This window comes from Hippoglossus stenolepis, chromosome 8, assembly GCF_022539355.2.
Source record: "Hippoglossus stenolepis isolate QCI-W04-F060 chromosome 8, HSTE1.2, whole genome shotgun sequence".
In the NCBI taxonomy this organism is placed as follows: domain Eukaryota; kingdom Metazoa; phylum Chordata; class Actinopteri; order Pleuronectiformes; family Pleuronectidae; genus Hippoglossus; species Hippoglossus stenolepis.
This window is the reverse complement of record NC_061490.1, coordinates 14,172,404-14,199,959: the sequence shown is the minus strand read 5'-3', so window position 1 is coordinate 14,199,959 and position 27,556 is coordinate 14,172,404. Positions and strand designations below refer to the sequence as shown.

Sequence of the window (27,556 nt, the reverse complement as noted above, 5' to 3'; positions counted from 1 at the left end):
TTCTCAGTGTTTTAATAATCAGAGAGGACAGAAAATATTTTTGCAGACGAGCTGACTTCTGAAATGCTCCTGTGGTTAGTTAAAAAAATGTACACTAGGGGTCACTGTGCTCCAAAGGAATTCCATCACAAAGACTTAAAAACAACACTGAAACTGCTGTGGTCATTTAATATAGTTTATTATGATAATAATATTAAATTCTATAACATAATATCCCTAAGATCTCTAAGAGATAGCATGTGTCCTAAAAACAAAATAACATGATTTTAAATATTTGAAGAAAGTCTAGGGGCAACTTTGCATGTGGCAAGAGAACATGGAAAACTTTTTAATACACACTGTGTGTTTCACATTGTGTTAATCTGTAAAGCTGAATCTACAGTGATAAGCAGCAGGGTCTGTAGGGATTTGGCGTTTTGACAGAACGCCACAAAGACGTTTGTGTTCTGAAGTTAACTGTCATGTTATCTCATCAGGCAACTATCAAGCTGTCTAGACGGCTCAATAATTAATGAGTATTCTAAACCTTTAAAGCATTTAAGTATTTAATGAGCAGTTATGTCTCGAGGACGAGCATCGATTTAAAAAAAAAGCTGCTGACCATTCAATTCGAACATCACTTCCATCCCTCGCGTCTCTCAGCCCATTCTTTTTCTTTCAGCCCGGTTCTCGACACAGGGAGCGACTGCTGACATCAAATCACATCAGCGAGTTTGTATGTTACCGAACAAGTGCTTTATTTTCATACCGTAATGTAACTGCAGTGATAACTTTCACATCTGTACAAATGCAAAACAAAACAAAAAAAACGGAGACAATGTCATTACAGACACACACAAAAAAAAAATGTACAAAGTTATGCAGGTAAGAATGGATTTGTCATTTCATTACATATAAACAATTTATTTAAGCGTTGAAATGAGCCTCGACATACGACAAAAAAAAGGCAACAAGTGCTATGCAGACCGTATTTACACATGTACCACACGTTTACTCCCTTCAAAAAGAAAGGTGGTTGCATTACATGTACAGGATTACAGAAATTAATGACAGTATGTACAGTATTTATAGAGATTTAAAATAATACAGTTATAAGATAATTGACATGTGGTAAATTGTTCTCCACCGCTCGCACAAACCCGCACTCACACTGCACTTCCACCTGTCCTGTTTGTCTGCCCGTACAGTAACAAATGTCTTTTCCCGGACCTGGATCCACTGTGAAAAATGAAAGCAGAGACAGAAATGTCCTCCTGATGATTCCAGTTGAAAGAGTTGTATGGTCATTGCCATATTTTCACATGCAAGAGGTTAATTTGGAATGGTCTAATAATCAAAACATGGTCTATAAAACAGTGGAGATAAGGCAAGCGTAGTCAATTCAAAGGGTCGGCACAACAAAGCCCTTTCCTTGAGAATTTCTCTGCCTATTCACACACACACACACACACACACACACACAGACACACACTCCTGCACACACAGACGGGTTATAAACAGTCTGAATGCTTGAGTGAGACGAGAGAAAAAGATTCTTCTCCATTCACATCCTTCATCTTTGACAAAACTGGAGCTGGATTTATTTTCCAGAGTAAAAATGGCTCAAGCTGAACACTGCAGGGTCCTTGACCGGGCGTCATCCTACAACGCAAGCTCTAGGTTCCCCTTCTTTTTATCTACAGACGTGTGATGCACGCCAGGCACAGTCTCTCCAAACACAGTTACGTTTCTCGCTGGTGTGTGAACAGAGTCGGGGGGTGGGGGGGGGATCACTGAGAATTACTCGGACCTTAATATGGCTATTCTAGCCTCTGGCACAACAGAGGACAAAGTGCATAGACAGCTCTACGATGATGTTTTTCATCCATCCGACTGTAAAACACAGTGCATGGTGGTCATCATGCTCGTGAATCGACATTCCTGGTAACGGGGAAGAAGAAAGAAGAGAGAAGGGGTTGTGGTCGACATGAGAAGGCATTAAGTTTCAAGGCGAGCAGGGAGATAGAAAAGAAGGTTGGGCCGGTATCATTGTCAGTACATCCAACGCCAAACTGAAATACAGACGAGGCCTGAGAGAGAGAGGAGGAGCAGGAGGAGCAAGAGAAATTGATGAAGAGGTCAGAGGTCAAATGGAACGGGTTATTTTTCCTCTTGGTCAGCTGGTTTTGCTCTGCAGCAACAAGCAGCAGACGCAATGACAGGGTAAATAGATGATGAATTCTTGATTGTATTGACAATAAGTGATGATAAAAAAAAAAAGGTTCTGTTGCCAAACAAAAGATTTGAAGAAAACTTCAGGCACATTGTGACATTTTGGAAATCACCGGCATAAAGAAAGGAAAATAAATGGTCATAGTCACGTTCTCACTCTTTTTTGTTTCTCTTTCTTTACACGCGCGCCTGCTGAACTTTGTTCGGCAGAGGAAGAAGGCAAAACACAAGCGCATACAAAACAAAATTCACATGCACACACAAAACTATGCAGACGTACGCAATCAAATGTTGTATCCATTTGGAATTTGAATCAAAAACTGTGGATCCAGATGCACGCACACACACACACGCACACACACACACAAGAGGCCTCAATAATTAAAGCTTGAGTTGGTCCTGGAGAGCGGAGGAGTGTGTTTCGACTCCTGAGCTGCCTCACTGGTATCACAGTGTACAGTTCTGTGGCTGTAACAGCACCGCATGTCCTCGGGGACCAGGGTGGCTTGGCCATGCTGGTCCCCACGTGGACACACAGTAGAGAAGATGATCAATACTCCGATGTATTGCTTCTATTTGATCGAACATTACTTTCACTGTCATGCTGTATTTCATTGCGCTCTTTGAGACTACATCTGACAGGGAGAAGTTTAACAGTCATATACATTTCTAGAAAAGGAAAACGGGGTCGTTACACCTGCTTGCATATTCCTGTATTCAAGCCATCATGGCGACGGTTTGACTTGGTTTCAGGAGACGACTTAAAGGCGGCAACCGCCCGCTCGCTTGTTCTGAGTCTTCAGTATGATTACACATGCTACATACACTCGCCACACTGTCCACGCTTGACACATAGAGAATGATTAGACTCATGATTCGGTCCATTAGACCAGCAGAGACGCTTCTAGAGATGATGTCTTATGTCTCTTTCCTCTGGTTCCACGACCACCATGGTCCATTTTGTACCATAACATGATGGGGGGAAAAAGTCACTTGACTGCTGCATGAGATTAGCAAGACTCCCTTTCTGCTAAGCACAAAGAAGCAGATTAAAAAAGAGGCAACAGAACATAGAACATTTATGCGTTAATAGGGTTGGTCTATAAAAATACATACTGTAGCTACTGTATAAAGAACAGCCTCACAGGCCTTTGAGGTTTTTCTTGATGGAGGGAGGATGAGGGTGTGGGGGGGCAGCATGTGCAGCTGGTGACCCTCATAAAACAGGGGAGCAAAAGGGGGGAGTTTGGGGCTACAGCCGGTCGGGGTGGGGGGGGTTATAGTCTCTCTGGTCCCTAGTGAATAGGGTTAATGTCTGTGCGGTGGTTGGCTTGCCCGTGCACATTGCTGCCCCCTACAGTCGTGGTGGAGGTGGTGATGGTGTTGTGCTGAATGACCTGCTGCTGCGAGCACACTGGCGCTGGACTCCCCGCTGGACTGCTCTCTGGACCTGAGGAGACAGCAGAGACATGACTGAGGATGGACAACACGTGCAGAGAATATGTGTGTCTGTCTGTGTCTGTGTCTGTGTCTGTGTCTGTGTCTGTGTGAGTGTGCAAGTGCATACACTAAGACCTTCCGAGGGTCAAGATGCTTCAAAACCTAATGTGATATTAAAAATGACCAAATAAACACAGACAGAGAAATTTTTTTTTATAACAAAACAACGGCTTTATTAGCAGAAATAGATTAAGTCCAAACAAATGACACTAAATTCACAACTAACTCATCAACTGTCATCCTGAAGGGGCCGTAAATGGATAAGACAAAAATGGAAAAGTGAATCACCCGAACTCCGTAAACACGGCTGATGAATTCTGGACATACTGAAGGTGACATCTGTACACAAGCTAGACTCATCGATGAAAGTCTCTCCCAGCCCAGTCTGGGAGTCGGCTCTCTCCTGAATAAAAGAACCATTCAGCCAAAGGGGATGTGAGACTTATTTTCCTGTGCTAAAGCCACACAGGGAGGTGCCTTATCCTAATTACATGGAAATGTCACTGGTATCCGTATCAAAGGGTGGGGCTCTGATGTCATGCACGGCTGAGGCTCGGTCCAATAATCAGAGAGATCCCGGGACGTCCATGAGAGCTTGGATGGCAGAGTGTCGCCTTGTGACGTCTTTCTCACGTTGCGTCAAGGCCGCCTCTGTGCACTGAGGTGCTGTCAGATGGAAAAACAGGCCTCATGTGGGAATCAGACTACCAACTCCCAGGCCCGGGCTCGGCTACCACAGTGCGCAACACCCATATGTCAAAGGAAGAGTCCTGCAGAGAGCGTGGGAGCTGGATACCAGCACGTAGGAGCAAAGAGCTTTGGCAGTTGCTGCGTGTCCATCAAAGTTTGGTCTGTGGAGTTCATACCTCTCCTCTGGCAAAACCATTATAGAGCATTTCCACAGCAGTGCTGGCTGCACCGTAGTCACTAAGGCACACAGATGAAGGTGCACTTTTTGGCCAATTTCCCCAAAGTGTGTGTGTGTTTATGTTTGAGCTACTCACTGAGGTAACCTTGGGACTCTTTCTGCATAGTGGTGATGGGACAGTCCTTGTGTGTGAGGAGAAGCTGCTTGAGTTGGGTCACCTCGCTCTTTAGCATGGTCACTTCATTCTGAAATTCAAGGAAAATATGGAGGCGATTATTCTTTTTCATTCTTTCATTCTGGGGATCCACAATTAAACAGGCGATACTATTTTACAAAAGTATTTTTACAATGTTATTTTCCATGTATTAATAGCTAGCAATGTATTTCTCTCCAATTGGGACCTGTCGTAGCCTGCCTCTCACCCTATGTCAGCTGGGATTGGCTCCAGCTCAGGATGGTATATCTCATAGTTTGGATTGGGCTTGAAACTTTAGAATCTTAACTGAGAATGTTTGTTACAATTTTGGGACATTCAATTGAAATATGGGAATGGTAGGACCCAGTTTTTTTTTAGCTTGACCCACACTAGGGATAGTCAGGATATCTTGATGTCTGCTGCTTTGATTCAGTCAAACCTATCATCATTGTCATCAGTAAAAAAGAAGATAATGTCATGAGGTTGTTATTGAGGAGCTGAGTCAAACATACTGTTGTGCGACTTTTGTTTGTACCTGAAGCTGCATGTTGGTCTGAGTGAGCTCTTCAGCTTTCTTCTCCAACGAAATCACCCACACTTTTCTCTTCTGTCTGCATCTCGTTGCCGCTGCTCTGTTCCGCTCTAGAAATTTCCGCCGACGCTCGTCCGGGTCCTCGTCCACTACCCGCCTGCGCCGCCCGCCGCTGGGGGGTGGAGACTGCAGCGTCTGCGAGGGCTGCATCTGCTGGGTCGCAGGTGACATCTGAAACACACAGGGGAAAGAGCATCAGCATCAGCAACAGAGCTCTTTTGATGAGGCGGTGTCTGTCGGCCACCGTCCACACAGACACCTAACTGCTCTGACACACCTGTCTAGTAGTTGTCACCACTCCACTGACCTCAAAGCCTCCTGCCTCTAAACAAGCATCTATACATTACCTCCTGCATCTATTCCACGTCTGGCAACTTCCCCAAAAACAACATCTGGTTGTGCCACATGCTCTGGGCTGTGAGGGCGTCAGGACTGACTGGGTGAGTGAGTGACTGGGCTGATTCACCAGCATGCCCACCTTGTTAAAGAGGTGTCAGGAGGCAGTTTTCCAACGCCCACTCCCACTCAGAATAACACCAGCAGACGCAGTCAAAAAAGACCTGTTTCTAAAACTGTACATGCACTGACAGATCTTGACATATCCTTGGCAAGGTCAAGTGTTTTCAGTCTTCAGGTCATTACCATTTTTATTAGAACCATGGAAAATACAAGCTGCTTTAATGGCCGCTGTGCATACAGAGAGTGTTGTTTCAATGCCTTAATGGTACATTTGGAACATGAAGTGATTTGCATTCGTGGATGTCGGACTGTCCTTCACTCAGAATGCTCCGCGTTGCAGAGGGCGTCAGACAATGCAGGGACAAAGTGTCTCACATCATATTCTTTTTTTATTGCTGCGAGCGATACTTTCTAACTTTCAACCCAATATATTCACAGCTAAGATTTGTTCCAGGACCATTAGCCAAGGTTGTCTGTTCGCCATCAGGACCAGCTTTTATAAAAATGTCTTCTGCACCTGGAGCACGCTGTGGCCACATAATGGCAGCTCGGCGGTGGAGGAGGGCGTGGAGCATAGTTTCCAAAAGACACTCCTGAACATCTTTTATAATAGCATTTTTATGGCCTCTTCGCGACCCCTTCCCTCCATTGCGGGCATCTGACACTGACCTGCCGCTGACCAATCTTAAAGGGAAAAATAAGCTTTAAGACGGTTGCCAGGAAACTACTTGGCATTATTGCTTCAGTAAGCGAAAAAGTGTTTGTCTGCTAACTCACTGTGATGATTACAGCTCTATTTCAACACCAAACCACTAATAGCTAAAATGCTCAGAGGATTACTAAGGCTTGCTTCCTTTCGTCATCGTACATATACAGAGGCCTCCTAGCTATACGAGAGATTTTACTGTGTAGTGTAGTTAATGTGTTATTGAACCTGTGGCTTCGACTTCGGGCCATCTAAAAGCCTCTGCTCTGCTGGGAATGTTCTTACCTGTGAAGCAGAGTGCATTGATGGGTGCGGTGAGGTCTGGTGTGGGTGACCGGGATGGAGGTGGGGATTGTGGGAGTTGTGATGCGGGTTGTGTCCCTGCGGGTGGTGGTGTCCGCCCTGGCCCTGGCCGTGGCCCTGGTTGTGGTGGTGGTGGCCGTGGTGCTGGTACGCGTGGGGAGGAGCTTGCAGGTGCTGGTGCGGGTGCGAGTGCATGTGATGGTGGGCATTTTGCTCCTGCCGCGATGACATCATGTCCATCATGTGGCCCATGGAGTTCATGTTGCCGTTGGCGATGGCACCGGGGTGGTGTGAAAGTGCAGCCTTCAGCCTCTGCGTTGACAAAATGAAAAGCAAACGTTACGATGAAGATTATTCTCTGTGAGTATTCTTTGTATGTGCTCTCATTTATCAGTGTGCTGATGATCAATAGCTACAGAGTGGGTTTATGTGCTGACTATGAGATGATGAATGGCTTCATAAATCCATATGTCAGGAGAACGAATCAAAGCCACTTAGAGTGTCCTCTGTCTCTCCTTCAGTCCTGTCATTCTCCCTCTCTACCTTCCATGATTGCCGTCCCTCCTCTTCATATTCCTAATGGCCTCTCTCTCTCTGCTGGGCACGTTTGTGTGTGTGCATGTGTGTGTCTTCTATGAGATGATTTCCCTGGTAAGGTGTGAGCCTCAGACTGCTCCCTCACTGTTGACCCAGCAGGGGGTTTGTTGCTTTAACCGTGTGGTCTACTTAGCCCAGACTGACTGTGAGCGGCCTGGCAGCGAGACCAGAGAGAGGCTCACTGAAGGTGCACTTGTGTTGTCGGTGTTTACTGAATGCACCTCTTGTCAAGGGTCTGTTTTTCTGGGCATCACATAAAGAAAACCGCGAGACCAGAAGAAAATCAGAACCCAAACATACACACCTCTTCTGGACAAAACTCAAAAAAAAAAAACACACATCTTCCCCCTGACATGGCTTATTTAGATTTTCACCAGGTGATGAATAAACGTTTGAGAATTTAACTTGTTAATTCATCTTCTGTAAAAAAGTAAGCAGCAAGACTGAAAACAAAGCTTTCTTTTCAAGGCCACTGTTGTGAATTCCACAAAGTTCTCTATTCTCTTTCCCAGTGCTCTCTTTCCTCTCTCTGCTCCCTTCCCCCTTCACCCAGCTGCTGTCAGTAAGTCCACGCTGTGTCCAAGGCTCCATATCTTTTAACAACCTTTACATTCATGATTCCCATAGGGAAATGGCATCCAGCTGGTCTGGATCACAACGCTCGCACAACCAGAGCACAACATCGGCCCCTCACTCCTCCTCTCTCACACACTGTCCATGAGTGGAAAGCTTTTTACCAGAAGAGAGGAGACAGGGTCAAATAAATCACTTTAGAAATGGGACGGTTACAAAAATAGCATACTCTACTGGTTTGCCTTATATTTACAGATAGCATATGTGTTTGTATCAGGGTTTACAGGCAGTGGTGTCTTTACTTCAGTTTCAACACTGAAATGCACATGAAACCAGCACAGGGAAATCATGACCTTGTCAAGCCTGTTTTGGCTGAGTACAGTTTCTGCTTAGATGCCTGACATAGTGAAACCTCACTGCATTACTGGAGCTTCGTTATTTTTGTTTTCATATGTCGTCCCACTTTCTAAAATTTGTTTTGTTAATAGTTTATCCCCATCTGATTAAACCCTGCAAGCTGCCTTCACCGCAGCCTCAGCAGCACAACTCTCAGGGGCCACAGCCCTTCCTCTTTGTGACCAGTGAGACAGGAGTTAAAATACCACAGGGTCAAAACTAACAAACAGCGGGCGGCCTCAGGCCTGCAGCTGTCCACAGCATCACAGTTATACTGAGACTTCCTGAGTGTAACAAGCAGCAGCGAGAAGACAACAGTGTACACTACAGTTTTTGTGATCTATCTAAACAAGGTGTAAAAATGCAACAAAAAAAATTATAAAACACACACCGCTGGCTGACATTCAACTAAAAAAGAAAATGGATTTAAATGAGCTTACAAATATACATCATCGCCAGCAGAGTTGACAAGGACATACTCCGTCTATCACAGGATGAAATCTGAGTCTGACAGCTCTCACTGAACACCTTCCCTTCAGCCTTCTGCTTGTCAGTCAGCACCCGAGAGGTGAGGCCCACCCCTCTTGTTAAAGTGGAGACCAATCAGAGTTTGACAATCTCCTGCCACTCAGTCGCATAACAGGCAATCGCTTGAATGAACACAAGCCGGGGGAAACCGCCGTCTGCCTGTTTGCCTCTGCACTCTGTTTTTGTGACCCTTGTAAAGTTGTCTGTGTGTGGTTAAGATGCTCATCTGGGGCGGCTGGTGCTGCATGAATTCCTGTCAACCACCGAGGCACACGGGGGGGGGAGAAGGACAGAGAGGGTAAAGGAAGGTGAAGGGTGGTAGTGAGAGGGAGAGAGAGAGAGAAAGAGAGAGGGAGATAAGATGGCTTCTCGTGTCTCCTCCCCACACAAACACACCATCAGCCCAAGACGGCGAGTGCTCATTTATCAGTGTCTGTGAGAGACGTCCAGCTGGCAGAGCAGGGCTATCTGTTTATTAATTGAATTAGCCTGCATCCGAAGAGGCCCGAGAGTGTCGGAGTACAGAGGCAGGTCACAGAGCTGAGGGGCCTCTACATAAGCTCTAGTACTGATCTTTATAACAGGATAGAGGGAAAAAAGACAAACGAAAAGGACCGTGCACGATCAGAGGACTGAAATAAACGACTGAGTTTAGATAAAACAATGGGTTTATCTAAGAAAATTTCATGCAACACAAGTTGATATTTAAATTGTAGAACCAAGATATAATATCTGTAGTAAAAGCAACTGAACATCACAAACAGGAGGCCACGGCAATAAAATACAACAGACTACATTCATAATATCAGATATAATATCAGCTCACACAAATTAAACGATAGAGTTTAAAGAATGAGCTACAGCACATTACCTTGATAAAAGCGTATTCCCGAAAGCTATCTGCACAGGTCCCTGCTCTTGCTCCATCTGGAGTGGAGACACAGCTCAGCCCAACCAAGTGTGGCCAAAACTTAAGTCTTTGTATCCAGAACCACAGTGACGCAACTGGGGGACGTTAGCAAAGTGATGATGAGCAGGCTGTGATTCTCAAACACCTTCATCAGCTCCCTAATGACTCTAAAACACATGGTTGTATTTTCCCAGACTGTGCTAAGCACATGGACTTAACCACCATGTGCAGTTTACTCTAATAACACACACACATACGTATACATTTCTCCTGAAGCAACATGGCCACCACAGAAAACAGTCATTAAATCCACGCAGGTGTTGGCCTTTGGCAGTGCAGGGTGCCCAGAGACGGGATGGCACTCTGCCTGTCCTACCACTGTCAACCCTGCGGTTGTTGGAAAAACCCAGTGTGCAGCCTCCTTTAGGGTAAATCTATTAACGTACAGCCGATATATCTGTAATCACAAGCCACTGACACCACATTTCATGCATTCTGACAGTGTACTGAAAGTAGTAGAGCTATTGATTTTCCATTGTTAACACACCGTTCCTGATTTGGCCATATTTTGCCCAGAGGGGAGCTATCTCCTCTCAGACCTTTGCCCTGTGACCCATCCACTCCCACTCCAGTTTTAGGCCTCGCTCATTTATGTGGTTTCAGGGATACCAGGTAATCACCCATTAATGATATTTATTAATGGCCACTTCCTCTCTGACACTGGGGCCTTTGAGTGATGTCCCAGTGAGTGCTCTGGGCACATCCTGAAAACACACTCAGGTTTCTCCTCGCCATATGACTTCATGTCTATTAACCCTGGGAGGAGAAAGCGAGAGCACGGAGCAGGTACAAAGGGAAGAGACCACGCCCGCCTCAGGATGGGTAAATCAAACCCGGCGAGGTCAGGGTGAGCACTTTTATTTCCCCTTAAAAGTGGAGCAGTGTTCTATCAGGGGACCTGTGTCCCTCTGGCGCCTTGCAGCAGGTTTGAAAGATTTAACCAGTCTGCGGAGTCACCGTTTAAGTGCAAAAAGATCACAGTTTCCAGTGGAGATCTTCTGCTTCACATTAAAGAGTCCGCAGAGAAACATTAGAGCCCCTGTCTGTCTCTGTCAGCCTTTTGTTTGCACTGTACCAACGCAGTAGCCTGTTAACTGATCACGTGTATGTGGACTTTATTTCTAATTGCATAATATACTGTATTATGGTAACTTTCCTGGCAGAGGGTTTTGTAGGCCCAGGTCCCCGAACTAAAACTCTAAACCCGACATGGGTTCACCATCTGCAGATGAAAGCAGGAGTTTGACTCAGAGGATCTAATTCCATCCTCCTCATCTACTCAACCACCACTACCCACCAGTGCCTGCCTGCAAAACCCACTCTCTGTCCCCTAAAACTCCACACCCCCCATTAGTTCAATTTTATTAGATTCCCACTCGCCCAGAGAGGCAGTAACCCCCCCGCCACCCCCCCACCCCTCATCCCTCTCGCTCTCTCTCACACACCTCTTCCCTGTTCCTCCACCCCCTCTCCCTCTTGCTTGCCAAGAGCTGGGGACTGTTAAACTGATTTCCTCGGGGAACAGCGAGGCAGACAGTCTGATGGGAGCTCTGGGCTTTAATGTCGCCCCCTCTCTCCTCTCTCCAGCTCTGGTCCAAGCGGATCGGTGCCGGTGCCGGTGCCGAACAGAGCCTCCCTGTGGTTCCAGACACAGACAGGGGGGGAGATGGACATAGACTGGCTGTTCTGCCAGGGCCAGACGCTCCGGTGGTGCACGGAGGAACCGTGGCGGCATGGGCGCAGCAAGACACACGCCCACCGAGGAGCATGCTCCAAAAGCATGCGCTCATACTCTTGGCAGCTTCTCCACCCTGTCAAGTTAATGGATGGGCCTCTGACTCCAGTCTGGATATCCCCACTGTTCCCTTTCTTGTAAAGTCCTGCTCTGGTGCAGTCGACATGGTTATCGCTACAGCCACTGTCACAGTGTTGAAGACAGAGAATTTCTCTGAGTGACACAGACAAAGCATGAAAGCATCACAACCACTAACATGTGTCTTCATCTGTGGAACAGTAACAAATTATAAATTATCATGTGAATAGAAGTAACTGGAAACTTCAAAATAACATTATTTCAAAGATGCTTAATATAACATACCTGTAATGATTGTGTATTGTGGATGAATTGAAACAAGATTTCTTTGTTTGTTCGTTTGTGTTTTAAGTTTTCATTCAAACCTTGTCCCGAGATCAATTCTCACATTTCTTATATTTCTTGTAGCACATTCATATAAGATATTTCTCTTAACAACTCGATTAACACAACACAACTCAAAAAAAACATTCAAGGAGAGTGATAACAGAAGTAGTTTCAGCGTGTGAGCATGAACTGGTATGAAGTCGATGTTGACTCAAATGTATCAGCCCGACTCTCTGACACATCAGACTTTTTCCAAACACGTCTCTGAGTGGTTGTTTTGGAGTTCAATCTCGTTCCAGGCACCCGGGGGTCTAAAAGTGGCTGCACCACTCCTGTCTGGCCCGTGCAGGGATGGCAGCTGGTTTACCCAAGCTTGGCTCTGCCGGAGCCCCGTCCCATTCACAGGCCCTGAACCATGACCAAATGGTCTTCACATACACCTCCCATCAGCACCGCTAAAACAACACGCGGTCATCCAAAGACAAACAAATGTGACACTCTTCGCCACAACTGCCGCCCTCAACCATAACCTCACTGCACAGCTCAAGCTTACACGCACACACACTCACACACTTGTGAAACTCAAATATAAATGTGTTTATCAGCTATACAATGACAGCTTTGATTTTCAGCTGCGGCTCAAGCATTAGAGTTCCCTCATTTCAATCAGGAAGTTATCAAATGAAGGGGGACTCACTCCTTGTTGACATTTTTAATCTATATGTGTGAATTTCATATGCATTTCTGCCTGTCACTTTAATATAATGTCTGATTGATGCAGTGACACCGAATAACAGTTACAGATGATTCTCTGAATGGGTCAACATGTAGTAAGTATAGCTACTTAACAAATTAGAAAATAAATCTCATAAATTATGATGCATTTTTTTATCTTCTGCCAGGTTGACACATTAATGTGAACTTGCGACTATCTCGTCGATTGTGTCTAGCAGTACTCTCAGTTATGAATACCTGCCTATCAAACTAATGCAGTTTAATAGAACAGCATCAAAATAAACCCTCCTTCATGAAGGTTATAATGTTTAGTTTAGTTGTCATGGTTTTAGAAAGGGTTAATTCAACGACATGATCTTTTGTGGAGACTGTTGAATTGTACTGCATCATAGTGTCAGATGTTTCCATAATTAAGCGTAGACTAAAAAACAGAAACACCTCTTGTGAAGCAGTGTTATGTGTGGAGCTAAAGCTGCAGACTCCACTTTTGTGTGAATGGGGTAAAAAAAGACCTATACCACAGTGTGTGTAAATGTTTTAGTTGTGGTTAATTGTGGTTGAACACTGTTAATTACTGCAACAAACAATCCATACTGGATATTGATGAAATCTGTCAAATGAGAGCCAATCTAAAAGCCATACAGCGTGACCATTTAGTTTTGACTCGCTATACTGTATACAAAATGAATCTGGTCCTGACAAACCAAACACTTAAGCAATGGCAGCACCGTGGAGGCAGTGAGAGAAAGGGGCCCCTCTCTGGTCTGTGTCCAACACTGATAAACCGGCGGACACACATTGATCCTGCAGCTCCTCAATCCTACACTCGCCTCCATGGCAATAGAGAGAAACAACATGTGTTTATCATCTACAAAACCTTCTTTGCATCTGTCACACAGACATTTAACCTTGTCTTTACATGACTTTACAGTCGGCGTATCTTGCCATGTGTCCAGCGTCCCTTTCTGACCGCTGTTTATCCCACATCCACATGTTTACCTAACTAACCAGGCATATGTACATAACAGATCTGAATCAAAAACTCAACGTGCAAACTCTAAATTCATGGTTTGTTTTAGCCCACTTAGTCCACAGATGTGTGTTGACTCTCAGAACAATGACTACCAGAGCGTGGCAATGCACTGAAAATGAACCATTTGCATACACAACCATGAGCATGCACACAAACGTACAGTATAGACTTCTGCACACGTATTCTCGAGCTCAGTGCAGCGTGCACATTCAGCTGTGCTCTTAGCTCACCGTCTCTCTCCGATGACATCATACCCTGACAATGCCACCATTCATGCAGATGTTGCTTACAAAACCTGGAGTTAGAATTCCTATTGTGTGTGCTCTGCTCCTCCTCACAAAGGAAGCTTAAGCCAGAGGTGCTTCCCTACTACAGTGGGAGAAACTGAATGGAACACGTAACAGGGTAACCACGTACGCTAATGGCTTAACTGCTTACAAATGACTTCATAGTGAGCTAATCGCTCAATCAATCACAGGGTAGCCGGGTTGAAAACTGGCGGCTGCTTCACTGCATTTCTGAACAGAATATGTTCATAACTCTCGTTTTCTCACTTGTTCACTGTTCAGGGCCAAACTTGATCTTTAAGTCCATTGACTCAAACGCCTGTTTGCGATTCTTTTACCAGACTGAAACATAAAAACACTAATGGTCGCATGAATGAAATGTAAAAAGCTGAATTAGCGTGCTCGAAACACTTTGATTATTGGTCCTCCTGTGTCCTATGAAATGTTTCTTTAAGAGGCGCTCGGTTTTTTTTCCCCTCCTCAAGTAAAAAGGAGCACATTTAGAGCATGCCAGGAATTATGTCATCCACCCATCTAGTGCCAGCTCCACAGCCAAGAGAGCTGCAATGAAGGAACATATAGTATTGTTTACCTCATAAAAAACTCAGCACCTAGCCCGATGCTTAGTGACAAATTTATTGTCCTTAGTAACAATGTAAACAACAGATATCGGGAGATAATAAATAACACATTTTCGTGCACCAATACCAAACTGTTTCAAGGCGCCTCTGTCTGAAATTAGCAGTGCAGCATGGCTGTGTGGAAAGCATGGAGCTCATTTAAAGAGAGACACAAAGACTAAACCAAAGTGCACCACTTTTTGAAAAGAGCTCCACTGACACGCGCTGACTCATAACCCATAGTTGGTACTCGCAGATGTTATTTACAACCAGCTTGATAAGGGTCTGTTTGGGCCTTTCCTGGTTACAGACGAGAAACAATAGTGAAAGTCTTTCATCACACAAACAAACGTATCCATCCATCTGAGGAGGAGAGGAAGGTTTTTCGAGGACATCACAAGGTTCATATGTGTATTTTAACAGTATGTGAATCTCCACGTATGCATGTGTTGGAACATGTTTTTAAATGCCACGCTGTCTGTAAGGGTAGGTACTGTACGTGTGTTTGTGGCTTTCTATCTGACACGGTGCAAAGAGGATGACACAGAGCTGGAGCAGGCTTTGTGTGTGTGTGTGTGTGTGTGTGTGTGTGTGTGTGTGTGTGTGTGTGTGTGTGTGTGTGTGTGTGTGTGTGTGTGTGTGTGCGTGGTGTGTGTCTGTGCGTCTGTTTGCGAGGCACTGTGGAGAACTGGCTCGGAGCGGTGACGTGAGGCTTTGGCCGGCATGCTGTGGAACTTGGCCTCCCCTCTGCAACGTTTCCTCCACGCTGCGAGGGTCAACTATCCCACAACCTCCAGCACACAACACGCACCATTCTATTCCCCAGACCACAACAGAGCAGAGCGCGACCACACCCGGCACCGTGAGCACCCAGTCCTTCCCGAGAAGGAAAAAAAAAAATCACTTGAACTAAAACCTAATAAAACACTAAAATCTCAGCAACGCTCCCAAACAACAAGCTAAAAGCAGCATATGGAGGAACATGCGAGTCAGTTACAGCACCATTGGGCTTCTCTGTAACTCCTTAATGATGGCACTTAAAGGAGAAAATCCACGATAGAGGAGAACAAAGATGGACGTGGATGCAGATACAGTCTTTGGCTCAGAGAGCACAAACAGAGAGCTTGCAGCGAGATATGGGTCCCCAAGGGGCCACATCAGTCCTTCGGCTCATTAACTATTTACACCAGAGACAGGCCTCTGTGCTGCTCTGGCCCACCACAAAATCAATTAGCCTTCATTAGCCAAGGCTGTGGGCATGCTTTCCCTGCAAGGGGAGGGTTAATCCTGCAACCGAGGCCTCCATTTACCACAAAAATCAAACAATCACAAGCGCAAACATATGGGCACACATGCGTGCACACATGGAGAGGGGCAGAGAAAAACCAGGCCAAGCACAAGTCCTTTCATGTCACTCACAAAGAATCCTTCCAGTTAGTTTCTCACTCTGATCCACTGTTGGGTGTCTCACAATATCAATACCGTCTCTCGCCTTTCAACTCCCCTGCTCACTCGGCCTGTCTATCAGTTTCCTTCATGTCTATCAAAGTCCCACTCAATCCCCCTCTCCGCTCACACAATGTAAACGCTGAGCAGCAAGAGTCTATCCAGGTCCATGCCTCGGGGGTGTGGGGTTACAGTGCGGAGATTTCCCATTGGCGGAAAGTCAACATGGTTGGGGTAATGCGATTAGAGCCGGATTGAGAACGTCGCAGGGGACACATGGGCCTGATCATGGCCCAGTTATCCGATAGCGAGGCCGTATTTATCGACCCGGCCCGGGCGCGGATATTACAGACATTAGAAACCCCGTCTATGCTTATGAAACCTGCGCTGGAGATCGCACCCCGATAACACAATTAGTCTCTCACTTTCTGTCCACAATCACGGAATTCCATCAGTTGCATTCAGACATCAGGGAGCAGAATCTGAATTGATCCACATTTGGTTGCCGTGCCTCGTGCCTGAATGGCCAACTAGCCAGAAAGTTGCACGGTCCAGGGGCCTGTAGCCATTTAGTGACTGCATATGTTTATTGGAGGCCTAACAGAGCATTTACAATTCAATTACATAGATAGGAGTAGAAAAAAAGAACAAGATGTGTCTGGATGACGGCCAGAGGAGAGATAAGCCTAATACACTAATATTGTGTTACCCCAGCGTGTTACCATAGGAACAGCTGAAGAGATTCAAAAGACTACAAAGACGATCAATCTTGAGAGAGCAGGAGGAAGAGGGAGAATTAAATGCCCTGGGAATACTCCCGCTCTCCTCTATCAGAGCAATAACTCTTCTAATGACCTCTGCTACCTCCTCTCTCTCTCTTTCTCTCTCTCTCTCTCTCTCCCTCCACAAGATGTGTCTGTCCAGCAAACGCGGCTATCAGTAAACCTTTCCAAACACAAAGAACGGCCATGCTTTTCATTATGGTTTGTGATTCTTTTGATATCCAAGTCATGACACTCTCATTTCTAGGAAACTTTTTTTCCATTTTCAAAGTTATTTATTTTGAAAACAAAGGCTGGCTGACGCTCGTGTTGCCACAGGATTTATCAGCTCGTATCACCTCGAGTGTAATTGTTTAAACATTTGACATTAATTAGAGGTATACCTCAAGTCGATGGGATTTTTTATTATAACAGTAGTAGCGTGCAAAATCGGACTGGAGTGGAAGGTCTCTCTCTCTTCAGTTATTCTCTAAACTCCTTGACTCCCAAAACCTGTCTCCTCTCTGTCTTTCTCTTCCCTCAGCTACAACTCATTCCCACCGCTCTAACTGCCTGCTTTGTGAAGGATGAGGTCATTTGATTTTTTCCCTGCTGTGTTAAACTAGTGCTAACAAGTTGCAGGACCTACAGAACATGTTCTGTACATTAAGATATACATCAGGCAGTCGGTGGGCAGCTCAGCCACAACCACATAAAGGGCCCTTTATTCCAGCCAGAGTCTCCAGTGCAGCACTGGCAGGTTCAGACACAGCTTTGATTACACACCAAATGATGAAATCCACACAGACCTAAGAGCACAGCTTTGCTGGCACAGAGCAGTGGAAAAGAGAGTTGCAACACTTTGAGCTTGTGTGAGTGTGCACTTATGTGTGTGTCTGTGTGTGTGTGTTTGCATAAATGTGTATTTCCATGTGAACGCATGTATATACTCACCAGTTTGGCTTCTGAGTGCATGGAGGGAATGTGAGTGGAAGAGCAGGAGTTGCTGTGGGCGGGTCCTTGCATGCCCATCATATTGGAGCCCATGGACATTTGTCTCTCCATCTGAGGATCACAGCACCGTGAGAACACTCATACATCAGAAGTGTATCATTCCTACAGCACAAAACCTTTTTTAATACAAGATGAATAAGTAAAAACGGTTCATTTAGCTTTATTTTGCTGTGTGTATTGTCACTGTCAGGGCTTAACAAGATGCTGTCACAGCCTTTACAAAAACAGCTGTAGCTGGAACAGGGTGACACTATGTGGGATGAGATGAGAGCGCATGAGAGCTTGATTTCACATGACAGGCTGCCCTGTGCAGAGCTCTGTGTGATGATAACTGGAGCTGACCCAAAAACAGGAAGCCAACGCGGAGGGACTTAACACAGGAAGCCGGTGCAACAGGGGTGTGTGTGTTTCCGAGTCTGACTAACACATCAAACAACAGCCCCTTCTGATACGATACGAGTCAGTAAGGTGAATTGGACTTCCTGGGTGCAGACCCTGTCACGCAACCCATTAAGCGTGGGAAGGTTTTGCCTTTATTTCGCCTCGCTGTTCTGAGTCAGATCGACGTCAGTAAAAGTAAGAGCCAACATGGCGGGACAGGACGCCGACACACGCCTCTGATTGTAGACTCGTCAACTTGTTATCTAAAATCACACACGGCAGCTTTGTTTGGTTCAGGATGAACAAGCAAACGTGGCATAACGAGGGGTTCTCCTAAATGGCAATATAGAGTGATCTCTGTATAAAAGGGGCTTATCTGTGTGTTTCTTGCCTGCCCCTGACTGACCCTGGCCGGTGCGGTCCTGTGTCACAGCTGAGACCTGAATGTGAGGAAATCAGCTGGGTAAGCTGACAGGGGTGAGAGGTCACCTGATGCCGGGGCGATGAAGTGAGCAGCGTTCACAGAGCAGCATGTGCAGGAAAGAAGAAGCAACCTTTGTGTGAGTGTCTGCATGCATGTGTGTGTGTGTGAGCTGCTGTGGCCTCCCAGCTGCTGAACTCTAAACTGGTGTGCTGGTTTCCATAGGGAACAGCCCCGCTCCACCCCCCCTCATGCCTGACCCTCACCCCCCCTCTCGTCGTCCGCGGAGACTCAGGCCTAGAATCTGACACACAGCCTTAATTGCACTAAGTGTGTTTTGTGTAAAAATATCACCCAAACCTGCACCCCTTTCCTGAACCGTCAATCTTCCCCAAAATCGCTTAGCTCTTAATTTAATAAACATGGGAGGTTTTCTCCTTACCATAAACACGGGCTGTCTTGTGTTACAATGAGAACATATGTTGTATCATTAGAATCCTGATACGAGGAGCTTTCGCTGGTTGTTATCATTCCCCCGATTCCCAACGTGGCTCCTCTAAATCTTTCTGGCTTAGTGTATTACACTTAACCCTCATCTTTGCTGAATACCTCATTTATACAAAAATATGACTTCCCTGATTTACCGTTGCAAGTTATTTTTATGGTGATAGGAACTGCAAGCCTACATCTGCTGTCTTAATGTACGCTGTCGTCACGTACAATGCGAGTGAATGAGGTTTGCCTCTGCATGTGTGAGTGCGCCCGTGAGTGAATGTGCTCTGTGCGCTCCATTGTTGTACTCACAGGCATCAGCACAGCGGAGGAGCCAGGCATGGTTGGGTCTGGCAGCGTTCCAGGCATGGAGGCAGGCAGAGGCTGTCTCTGTCGGTTTCGTAGATGCAGCAGTGAGGACAGAGACCCGGGAACAGGCCTGACGGGACAAAAACAACACACATCATATAACAACAAATAACAGCAACTCATGTACCAACACTACAGTGTTTATTGTAACTTATACCATGGTGTATGTACATATAACGACTGATTTAAACACTGCTGTAATTATACCTAATAATATGTGATTACACATAAACACTCCTTTTATCTACTTACGACTACATTACAGTGTGATATAAACATTAAGTTTATGTTTATATATGCTAATTGGGGGGGTGGTTTAAAGTTACACCATTATGTGTTATGACTTTAAAACCATGTTTAACAAAGTTTTCAATAAATAGAAATAAATGTTTAGGAAATTATGCAAAAGCATAGGACAAAAAATGATATGGAGAAAAGGGCTAAGAAGTAATTTTGTGCCAATAGAATCTGATGGCCTAAGTCACCTTTAACTACCACTGAAGTTGAAACCTCTGTCTTTAAAGGAACATTTCAGCCTCGAATGATTAAATAATGAACAAAGCATTTTTTTTTTTAAACCTATACACACTACCTGCATGTCTTTTTTCAGCATATAAAACACGTCCAAGAGAGGAGAAGTTAACCAAAGTAATTTTGTACTGAAAGATGCTTTTGTTAACAAACCTCCCAGCTGGCTGTGGCAGGATCGGAGGAGTGGCTATCAAAAAAGTGTGTTACCCTGGACTATACAACAGGTCCACAAGAGATCACTAAAGAAAAACGCTGTAAGTCCTTAAAAGTAATTTCACGCATTTATTCATTTCACATCTGTGCTAATTCGGAACAAATGTTTTTCCAGACGTTTTTTTGTTTCTACTTGTTTCTGCGGCTACAAAGTCTGAGCCTGTGACTGTGTTCATGCTGCAGTTGAAAGTGGAGGCAACTTGGGAGTTTTGGGATGCACTTAGAAACCGGCACACAGTTCATGTAGTACAATGGGTGAATGATGATGATGATGGAGATGATGAATGAATAATATTTGTCATAACAACCACATGAGATGTGCATGACGAGAATTGCATTTAAATTTCAACAGCGGTGGAAGTCCTGTGGGTAAAATCTCCCACGGTGACCACAAAAGTGTGTGTGGACCAACAGGCCTATCCACACTCACGGCCACATCAATAAATCACATGCATGGATGAGGCCCGGGGCTGAGCTTAAGCTATAGACAGCAGTCCTGCCTCAGTCACTGGCTCAAGGCTGCAGCCATCCAAACACCCAGACCACTCCATCTGCACATGGTGACATCATTTATACAACTGCCACTAAATCCCTGCTTGTAAGAACACTGATTCCCAGCTGCAGGGCGCTGCTACACCCACATGCAAACAGCAACTACTCAGTCCCTCAAAACAGTGCCTAGAAACACCAGCGTTCATAACACGACTCTACCAGAGTCAAGAGAAGGAAGAATTATCAGTATCATCAGGATGAACGCTGCCACTCACCCGTCAATAAAGCTCCATTTCCCTGAGCATTTAGAAATTAGCGTTAACAAGAATCATTTAGGTTCGCTGTGTTCGACGGGTTAATGTAATCAATTGACCACACCACAGCCTGGTTTACCGTGAGGGAGTGATGGCCAAATGGAGGAGGGGGTGCACCAGAGCAAACGTTCCCCCACCTGAATAAATACCTGTATTTTTCCAGACCTAAATATGTGCATTTACGCTCCAGACATTTTAGATTGCTCCACACACACAAGACCATTACCATCCCGACTGCGTGTCATTCCTGTCCAACATCCCAATTTATCACAATCACAGTCATTTAGCAGCGCATATGACATCTGAGCAACACGGCGAATCCAAACATTTCCACATGGGAAAAGTCATGAAAGTACAATGAGGTATGCAGTGTAGCCGTGCACTACATCAACACAGCTTCCCTCGGCCTATACGCTGCGCCGGCGTTTAAGAGGATGAAATAACAGTCACGAGGCGGTGGCAGGGACATGGTGTTGATTTTACAGATACAAACTGTTTTGCTGATATTTTTTTAAAATTCTGAACGCCTGAGATCTTTAGCCCGGTGGATGTTTCTGTTCATTTAAAATAAAATGCAACATGTAACTGCTACTACGAAACATATCCACTCATCTTGACATTAGCACATTCAAAGTATTTTGTTTTTTAAAGTGATTTATATAAAAGTCAGATATTATAGAAAACAGGATTCCCATGTCTTTTTGCTGTCATAACACGGTTGCTATGTAAATACAGTAAAAGTATCTGAACACTCATACACACAGCCTGTAAAATGTCAGAAAATGTGCCATTACGCCCTCCATCATTTAGTGATGTCACTACTATGCAGTCAACACCCTCAGCCACAGCCCACCTGCACCCACTGTTCAGCCTATTTCTTTTTTTTTTACCTTATTAACAACACAACACCAAGCAGTCATTCTGTCGCTGAACTACAAAGTTGCAAGACAGAAAAATGTTCAGGAAACGTTGCACAACCATTGGATGTCAGGAAGCCCATATATCGTTGCACATCTGTAATAAAGTGTCTAGCGGCTACAGCATATTTTTTCTCCCAGAACAATTTGGTTCTGAATTCGATCGTCTGTTTGGCTTAGCGCTGACTGACCATCGGCATTTGCATTCACTGGTGGGTTTTACTAAGTTGTGATTGGCCTGGTCATGCATCATTCAGAAATCAGTCAGACATGATCACAAGTGTGAAAGAGGAAATGTAAATCTATATAAAGATGGTTCTTGGTATTCAAAGCATAAAAATAACGTTTCTTCTTACAAATATCAAAACTTTAAATAAAACACTGTAAAAGTAAAATATGGGACCATTTTTGTAAAAACACATGGTATTTAAACATTACATACTTTACAATGTTGTCCTGTGCCAGGATCTACACATATTCAGTATAATAAATATCAGTATATCATTACAATTATGGCAAATGGTCTGTATTTATATAGCACTTTTCTAGCCTCTAGTCTTTTCTAGCTTTAACTCCTGAGCCACAGCCACATCTATGAACATCCTAAACTTGTGCATGCTACATACGATAAGTTGATGTTGCATGATCTTGAATGGCGACATTTATGGAAAATCTGATCCTTTTACCTCTTCAGCTGATGTTGTAAGAAATGACATAAACTCCAGTGTTACAGAAATAAAAGACTACACGTGTCAGATGCTTTACTGATTTAGAAAAGCAAAAAACCTCTCTAAGTCAGCATTAACTGATGCTGACTTAGTTTTGGATGAAAAAGAAATTGAAGTTTTTCTATATGTCTGTCCACATTCTTGCTGAGAAAGAGTAACTTGTGACAATGGCAGAGGTGACGACACAGCGGGTTCCTGCTTTCTAGAGAAGAAAGGCTCCTTTGAAGCAGGTTGTACTCAAGCGACCGTCTGTTAGCAATGCTCACCTGCAGCAGAGCGGTGAGGCGACAAACTCTGTGTCTGTCAACACTACACGCACATGCACGCAAACACACACACACACACACACACCACACCACACCACACCACACCACACACACACACACACACACACACACACACACACACACACACACACACACACACACACACACACACACACCTGCTAGTCCAGTGGGAGGAAAAACAACACTAATAACACTTCCTCCTGGGATTAACTCAGCTTTGTGCTGACTATGCTGATTAATAAAGACATTTCAATGAAACTGAAGGCAAAGAGCGAAGCCAATATTTTTTGGGGCCCTTAACTCTCTAGCAACAATTGTGATAAACAAATAAACAAATAACCATTGCAAATAACCGTTGCTGGTTCCAGCCTCTTATATGTGATAATTTTGAAATGACCTAATATTCTATGATGACTTAGAAAACAGTGTTTCAAACAACATGTCTGCCTATATTATTTTTTTCTTTTCTCTGCCTTCATGAGGAACGTTTCTTTCATGTGGTCGTTTTTAAAAATTACCTTATGGATCCCTGGATTTGATACATGAGAAATTCATTGAGTGCTTTGCCCTTTCATTCTTCACCTCATTGCCTGATCGATATATTGAGTATTTAGGTAAATAATCAATTCTGAAAATAAATGCCAGTGTCAAACCGTAAGTATGAACATAATTTATTTAAATGCATTATTTCATCTTTTCGCTAAACATTTTTCTTAAAAAAACATGTTCATACTTTCGTGTTCTCTCCTGCTTTTACAGACATTATTCAGCCGGACCATGAGTCGATTAGTGGATTCATGTTCAGAGTGTTTGCATATGTGTGTGTGAATAACTACATGTGCCATGAGTGTGAATGTTCATGAAACTGTGCGTGAACATGTGTGTGTGTATGCCTGTAAGTGAATAATGACAGGCTGTGGCTCCACTGAGGGGATTGATAATAGCCTGGGCTGTGGGCCCCGGGGGAGAGCAGGTAGACACTCTGCAGTCCTGACCCTGCACTCTCACATTACTGAGTGCCTTGCACTCAGCCGCCCAGCTCTCTTCCACAATCCCCGCCCAAAAACCACCACATGCACCACCCCCTCCACCCACCTTCACTCCACCATGACATCACTGCAGGACCTTCTTCCCACTGAGTCCCTTATTTTGCTTCTATTTTGTTTATCTCTTCTTCCATAGTTTATTTCTTTTACTTATCCTGCTATTTTTCTCCCAGACGGAGCAGAACTGACAATCAGTCATTGTCCTGTTAATCCTCTATAACTCTCTTCTGGACCCCTCAGGGTGCCCACAACCTCAGCCCAAGCCCCCTCTGGATTGGCTTGCTCTAGTCTACAAATCCTGCAGTCTGCACACACACTAAGCTCCACTGTCCCGATCCCTACAGTCCCAACTCCAGCTAAAGCACCGGGGACTTAAACACAAGGGGCTTGGCTGCTGTCCAAGAGGAGCAAGAGAGGGAGAGAGAGGTGCAGTCAGTCCACTGACTCATATCCTTCCCTTTCTGACTCTGCTCCAGCAATGATGTAATGCTCTTGGCTTTTCGCCCTCCCCCCACCCTGTGCCTGCCTACCCCCAGATTTTGTCCCTCCCTCCTCTCCTCCTCTCGCTTTTCCCTCTCCTTCCCTCCTCGACTCATCCAACATCGCTGCACTCACTCCTTCGCTGGGTGAAGTCACTGCGAGCTCTGGGTAGACGCAGCAGCGAAAAACTTTTGAACGTAACCAAAACAGCCCAGGGCCAAGTTCCAGACGTTCGGGAGACGGTGGTGCAGTCGCCATGGGAACAGAAGTAAACAGAGGGAGAAACAAGGGCCTCAAACAGCTTACAGCTGCCTGGCTCTCTGAGTAAACACTACACAGGACCTGCCCCTGATTTACTGCCTTTAATCACTGGTGGGAGGAGAGTGCCATGGGGTTTGGACTGAGGAAATAATACGAATCTGATCAAATAAATCAGCCCTAATGGGTTACGACACAGGCTGACTTTTATTAGCAGGCTAGAGGAGGGATTGATGCTGGGAGGGTGCAGCGCAGGGATGGATCTGGGATGGGGTGTCCTCACTTTAAGGAGCCTCAAGCTGAGTAAAGCCATGCCAGAGCACAGTCAAGGAATGGTGGCGAATGATTCTCTGTAGCAAATTTAGCGTTAGTGATGCGGTATTTATGCACCAAATATGATATTGTTTTGATTCATCAGATGGAGTTGGCTCAGGAGAGTAAAGATGGACTGTGTTTCATTTTCAGCAAAAGTAAAACAGCATGTCAGTAGATTCCTATCACCGGTGAATCAAAAAAACTCTTCGGCAACAACTGTGTCATCTTGCTACAAACCAACCGGGCATCTGTCAACGGCACCTGTCTTAACATTTGGCATACACAGCCTCTTTCACTTTCAGCAATACTTCATCCTTCTCCCTCTGGATACACAAAATTTTGACTATTCATTGTTCCTCTCTGTCTTAACCCTGAACTTGTCTTCCTCTCATCCCTCCACCTGATTCCTGTCTACCACCAAGAGTCTCATCCCTCTGCCGCTCTCTAAGTTTTCCATCACTGCATTCCTTTCCTAATCCCAGAACATTTATTTCCCACACCTTCATTGTTCTGATTCCTCTGATTCCTCTGTGTCCACGCTTCCATTCAAACATGATCTACCTTTTCCTTTCCTTGCACGGACATGTCTTTTATCCTCTCCTCCGCCCCACATGCGACCATCCTGGAATAAAACCCTTGCCCTCCCCATCTTATTCCTCTCTCATCCACCCTTCTGATCTTTCATTTCCTCTCCCTCATCTACCTCCTATCGGCCTCTTCCTCTCCCCCATCCACCTCTGATCCCTTTCTTCCTCTTCTCTGTGCACCTCTGATCCCCCTTTTCCACACTTCCCCACACTGTGATCCCTGCACTCCCCAGAGCTGCGATGCATGTCCCTGTGTGTGAGTTGCTTGTGCTTGAGCCTGCATGTGTGGTGGCCCCGGGGCAGGGATGACACAGCCCTGCTGGAATGAGAGGGAACAGAGTCTGGGCGTTCCTCTACAAACGCACTATTAAACCCACTGCAGTACACAATGAGCTCATCTTAATTCAGGTCAGATGTACATCCTGCATTCTCTCTCTTTCTTTTTCTCTCCTTCCTTTTTTCTAATTGATCACACTGTATACCTTTGTCTTACCTTTGTGCATTTTTTCCATATGTTTTCTCCACCTGCTACGACTCCATGTCCATTGGCCCTACAATTATAACATGGTTGAGCAGTTGCCTACATTGGCCTGTGGGGAAGGGTCAGGTCGAACCATTGGGGCACCTCAGGCATTTTGTAGAGGTCGCGTGCTCATGCGCTCAGGGCGGACTTCCCTCCTTATCACCACTTTCTGAATGCAATCTAATCAAAAACAATAATAAAGGAAATTTTGTTTAAGTTGTGAAGTTCGGGAGGTCAGTGTTTGTCCATGGAAGGCCCATAACTTTGTGTATTTAGGTGTGGAGGCTCTCTCTGCTCTGGCGCTGGTGCAGCTGGCGTACACATCAACACAGTTGTTTATATCAAACACAAGAGAAAGGGTTATGTAATCTAATAAAAATGTGATGTGCAATGCATCCTGGGATCAATTTCCTCAAAACACATAAAAAAATAACACCAGGGTGGGATAAATCAATTGCATGGTGGTAGTAGCAGTAGTACTGTTGTATGTAAACAGTTGAGAGAGCTACTGTGTCTAGATGTACTGTGACAGACCCTGCACAGATTGCATTTGCACATGAAAATTACATTTCTTTTGTTTTTAGGCAGTGCCAATTAAATTTAGTTTTTTTGAGAAAGATCAAGGAATCATATCTGGCAATGAATGTGGACTGATATGATGATTGTTATCTGTATTGAGCAAAGATAAACATTATCAAGCTTTGTCAACCTGATTCTTTGAAACAGAAATCCAACATGAAGTCTTTTACCCAGTGGTCCTTTTTTGATCAATCATCTTATCACCAAGACGTCTTGACAAAACACAGGAAGGTTACTGCAAATCTGTCCCGCTACATTTGAGCTGCGCATATAGAGGCTTGCATGCAGAACAATATCTATTTGTGAAACTTCCTTTAAAGTCCAAAACAAGGACCACAAGAAGATGGGGGCTTTGAGGTGTGAAAAAGATTGTGCGCTTAAAGCAGCATGGGAAATGAAACCACAAATTCTGACTTCCTTTGCAGCTTTGCACATTGATGGGACAGAACAACACAGATGCACACAATGCGTGTCCAGGGTAGGACATCACAAACAAGGTGAAACACAAAAGCACTCACAGCATTAAAATACCAAACCACAAATGAGAAATTGTTCATGTCGCATTTGCACAAGAGTAAAATGATCAAAACTTCTATTTGGAAACCGATCTGGGTGGAGGAATAAAGGAGAAATACTGTTTAGATGGTGACAAAAACAAAACAGCACCGCATCAACACTCAGTGATTTA

The 27,556-nt window shown here is 44.8% G+C and overlaps 1 protein-coding gene across 2 annotated transcripts in view; it reads right to left on the bottom strand.

Annotated features, from left to right (window-relative positions):
- Positions 1-233: 233 nt before the first annotated feature.
- Positions 234-27,556, bottom strand: part of creb5b (cAMP responsive element binding protein 5b) — a 40,701-nt gene continuing 13,378 nt past the window's right edge. For both annotated transcript variants that reach the window (XM_035164808.2, XM_035164810.2), the window contains exons 6-11: positions 19,542-19,668; positions 17,876-17,986; positions 6,818-7,147; positions 5,311-5,538; positions 4,716-4,824; positions 234-3,661 (exon numbers count right to left, since the gene is read on the bottom strand). In XM_035164808.2, coding sequence (XP_035020699.1) covers positions 3,507-3,661; positions 4,716-4,824; positions 5,311-5,538; positions 6,818-7,147; positions 17,876-17,986; positions 19,542-19,668 — 1,060 coding nt within the window. In that variant the 3' untranslated portion in view covers positions 234-3,506. The remainder of the gene's footprint in view (positions 3,662-4,715; positions 4,825-5,310; positions 5,539-6,817; positions 7,148-17,875; positions 17,987-19,541; positions 19,669-27,556) is intronic.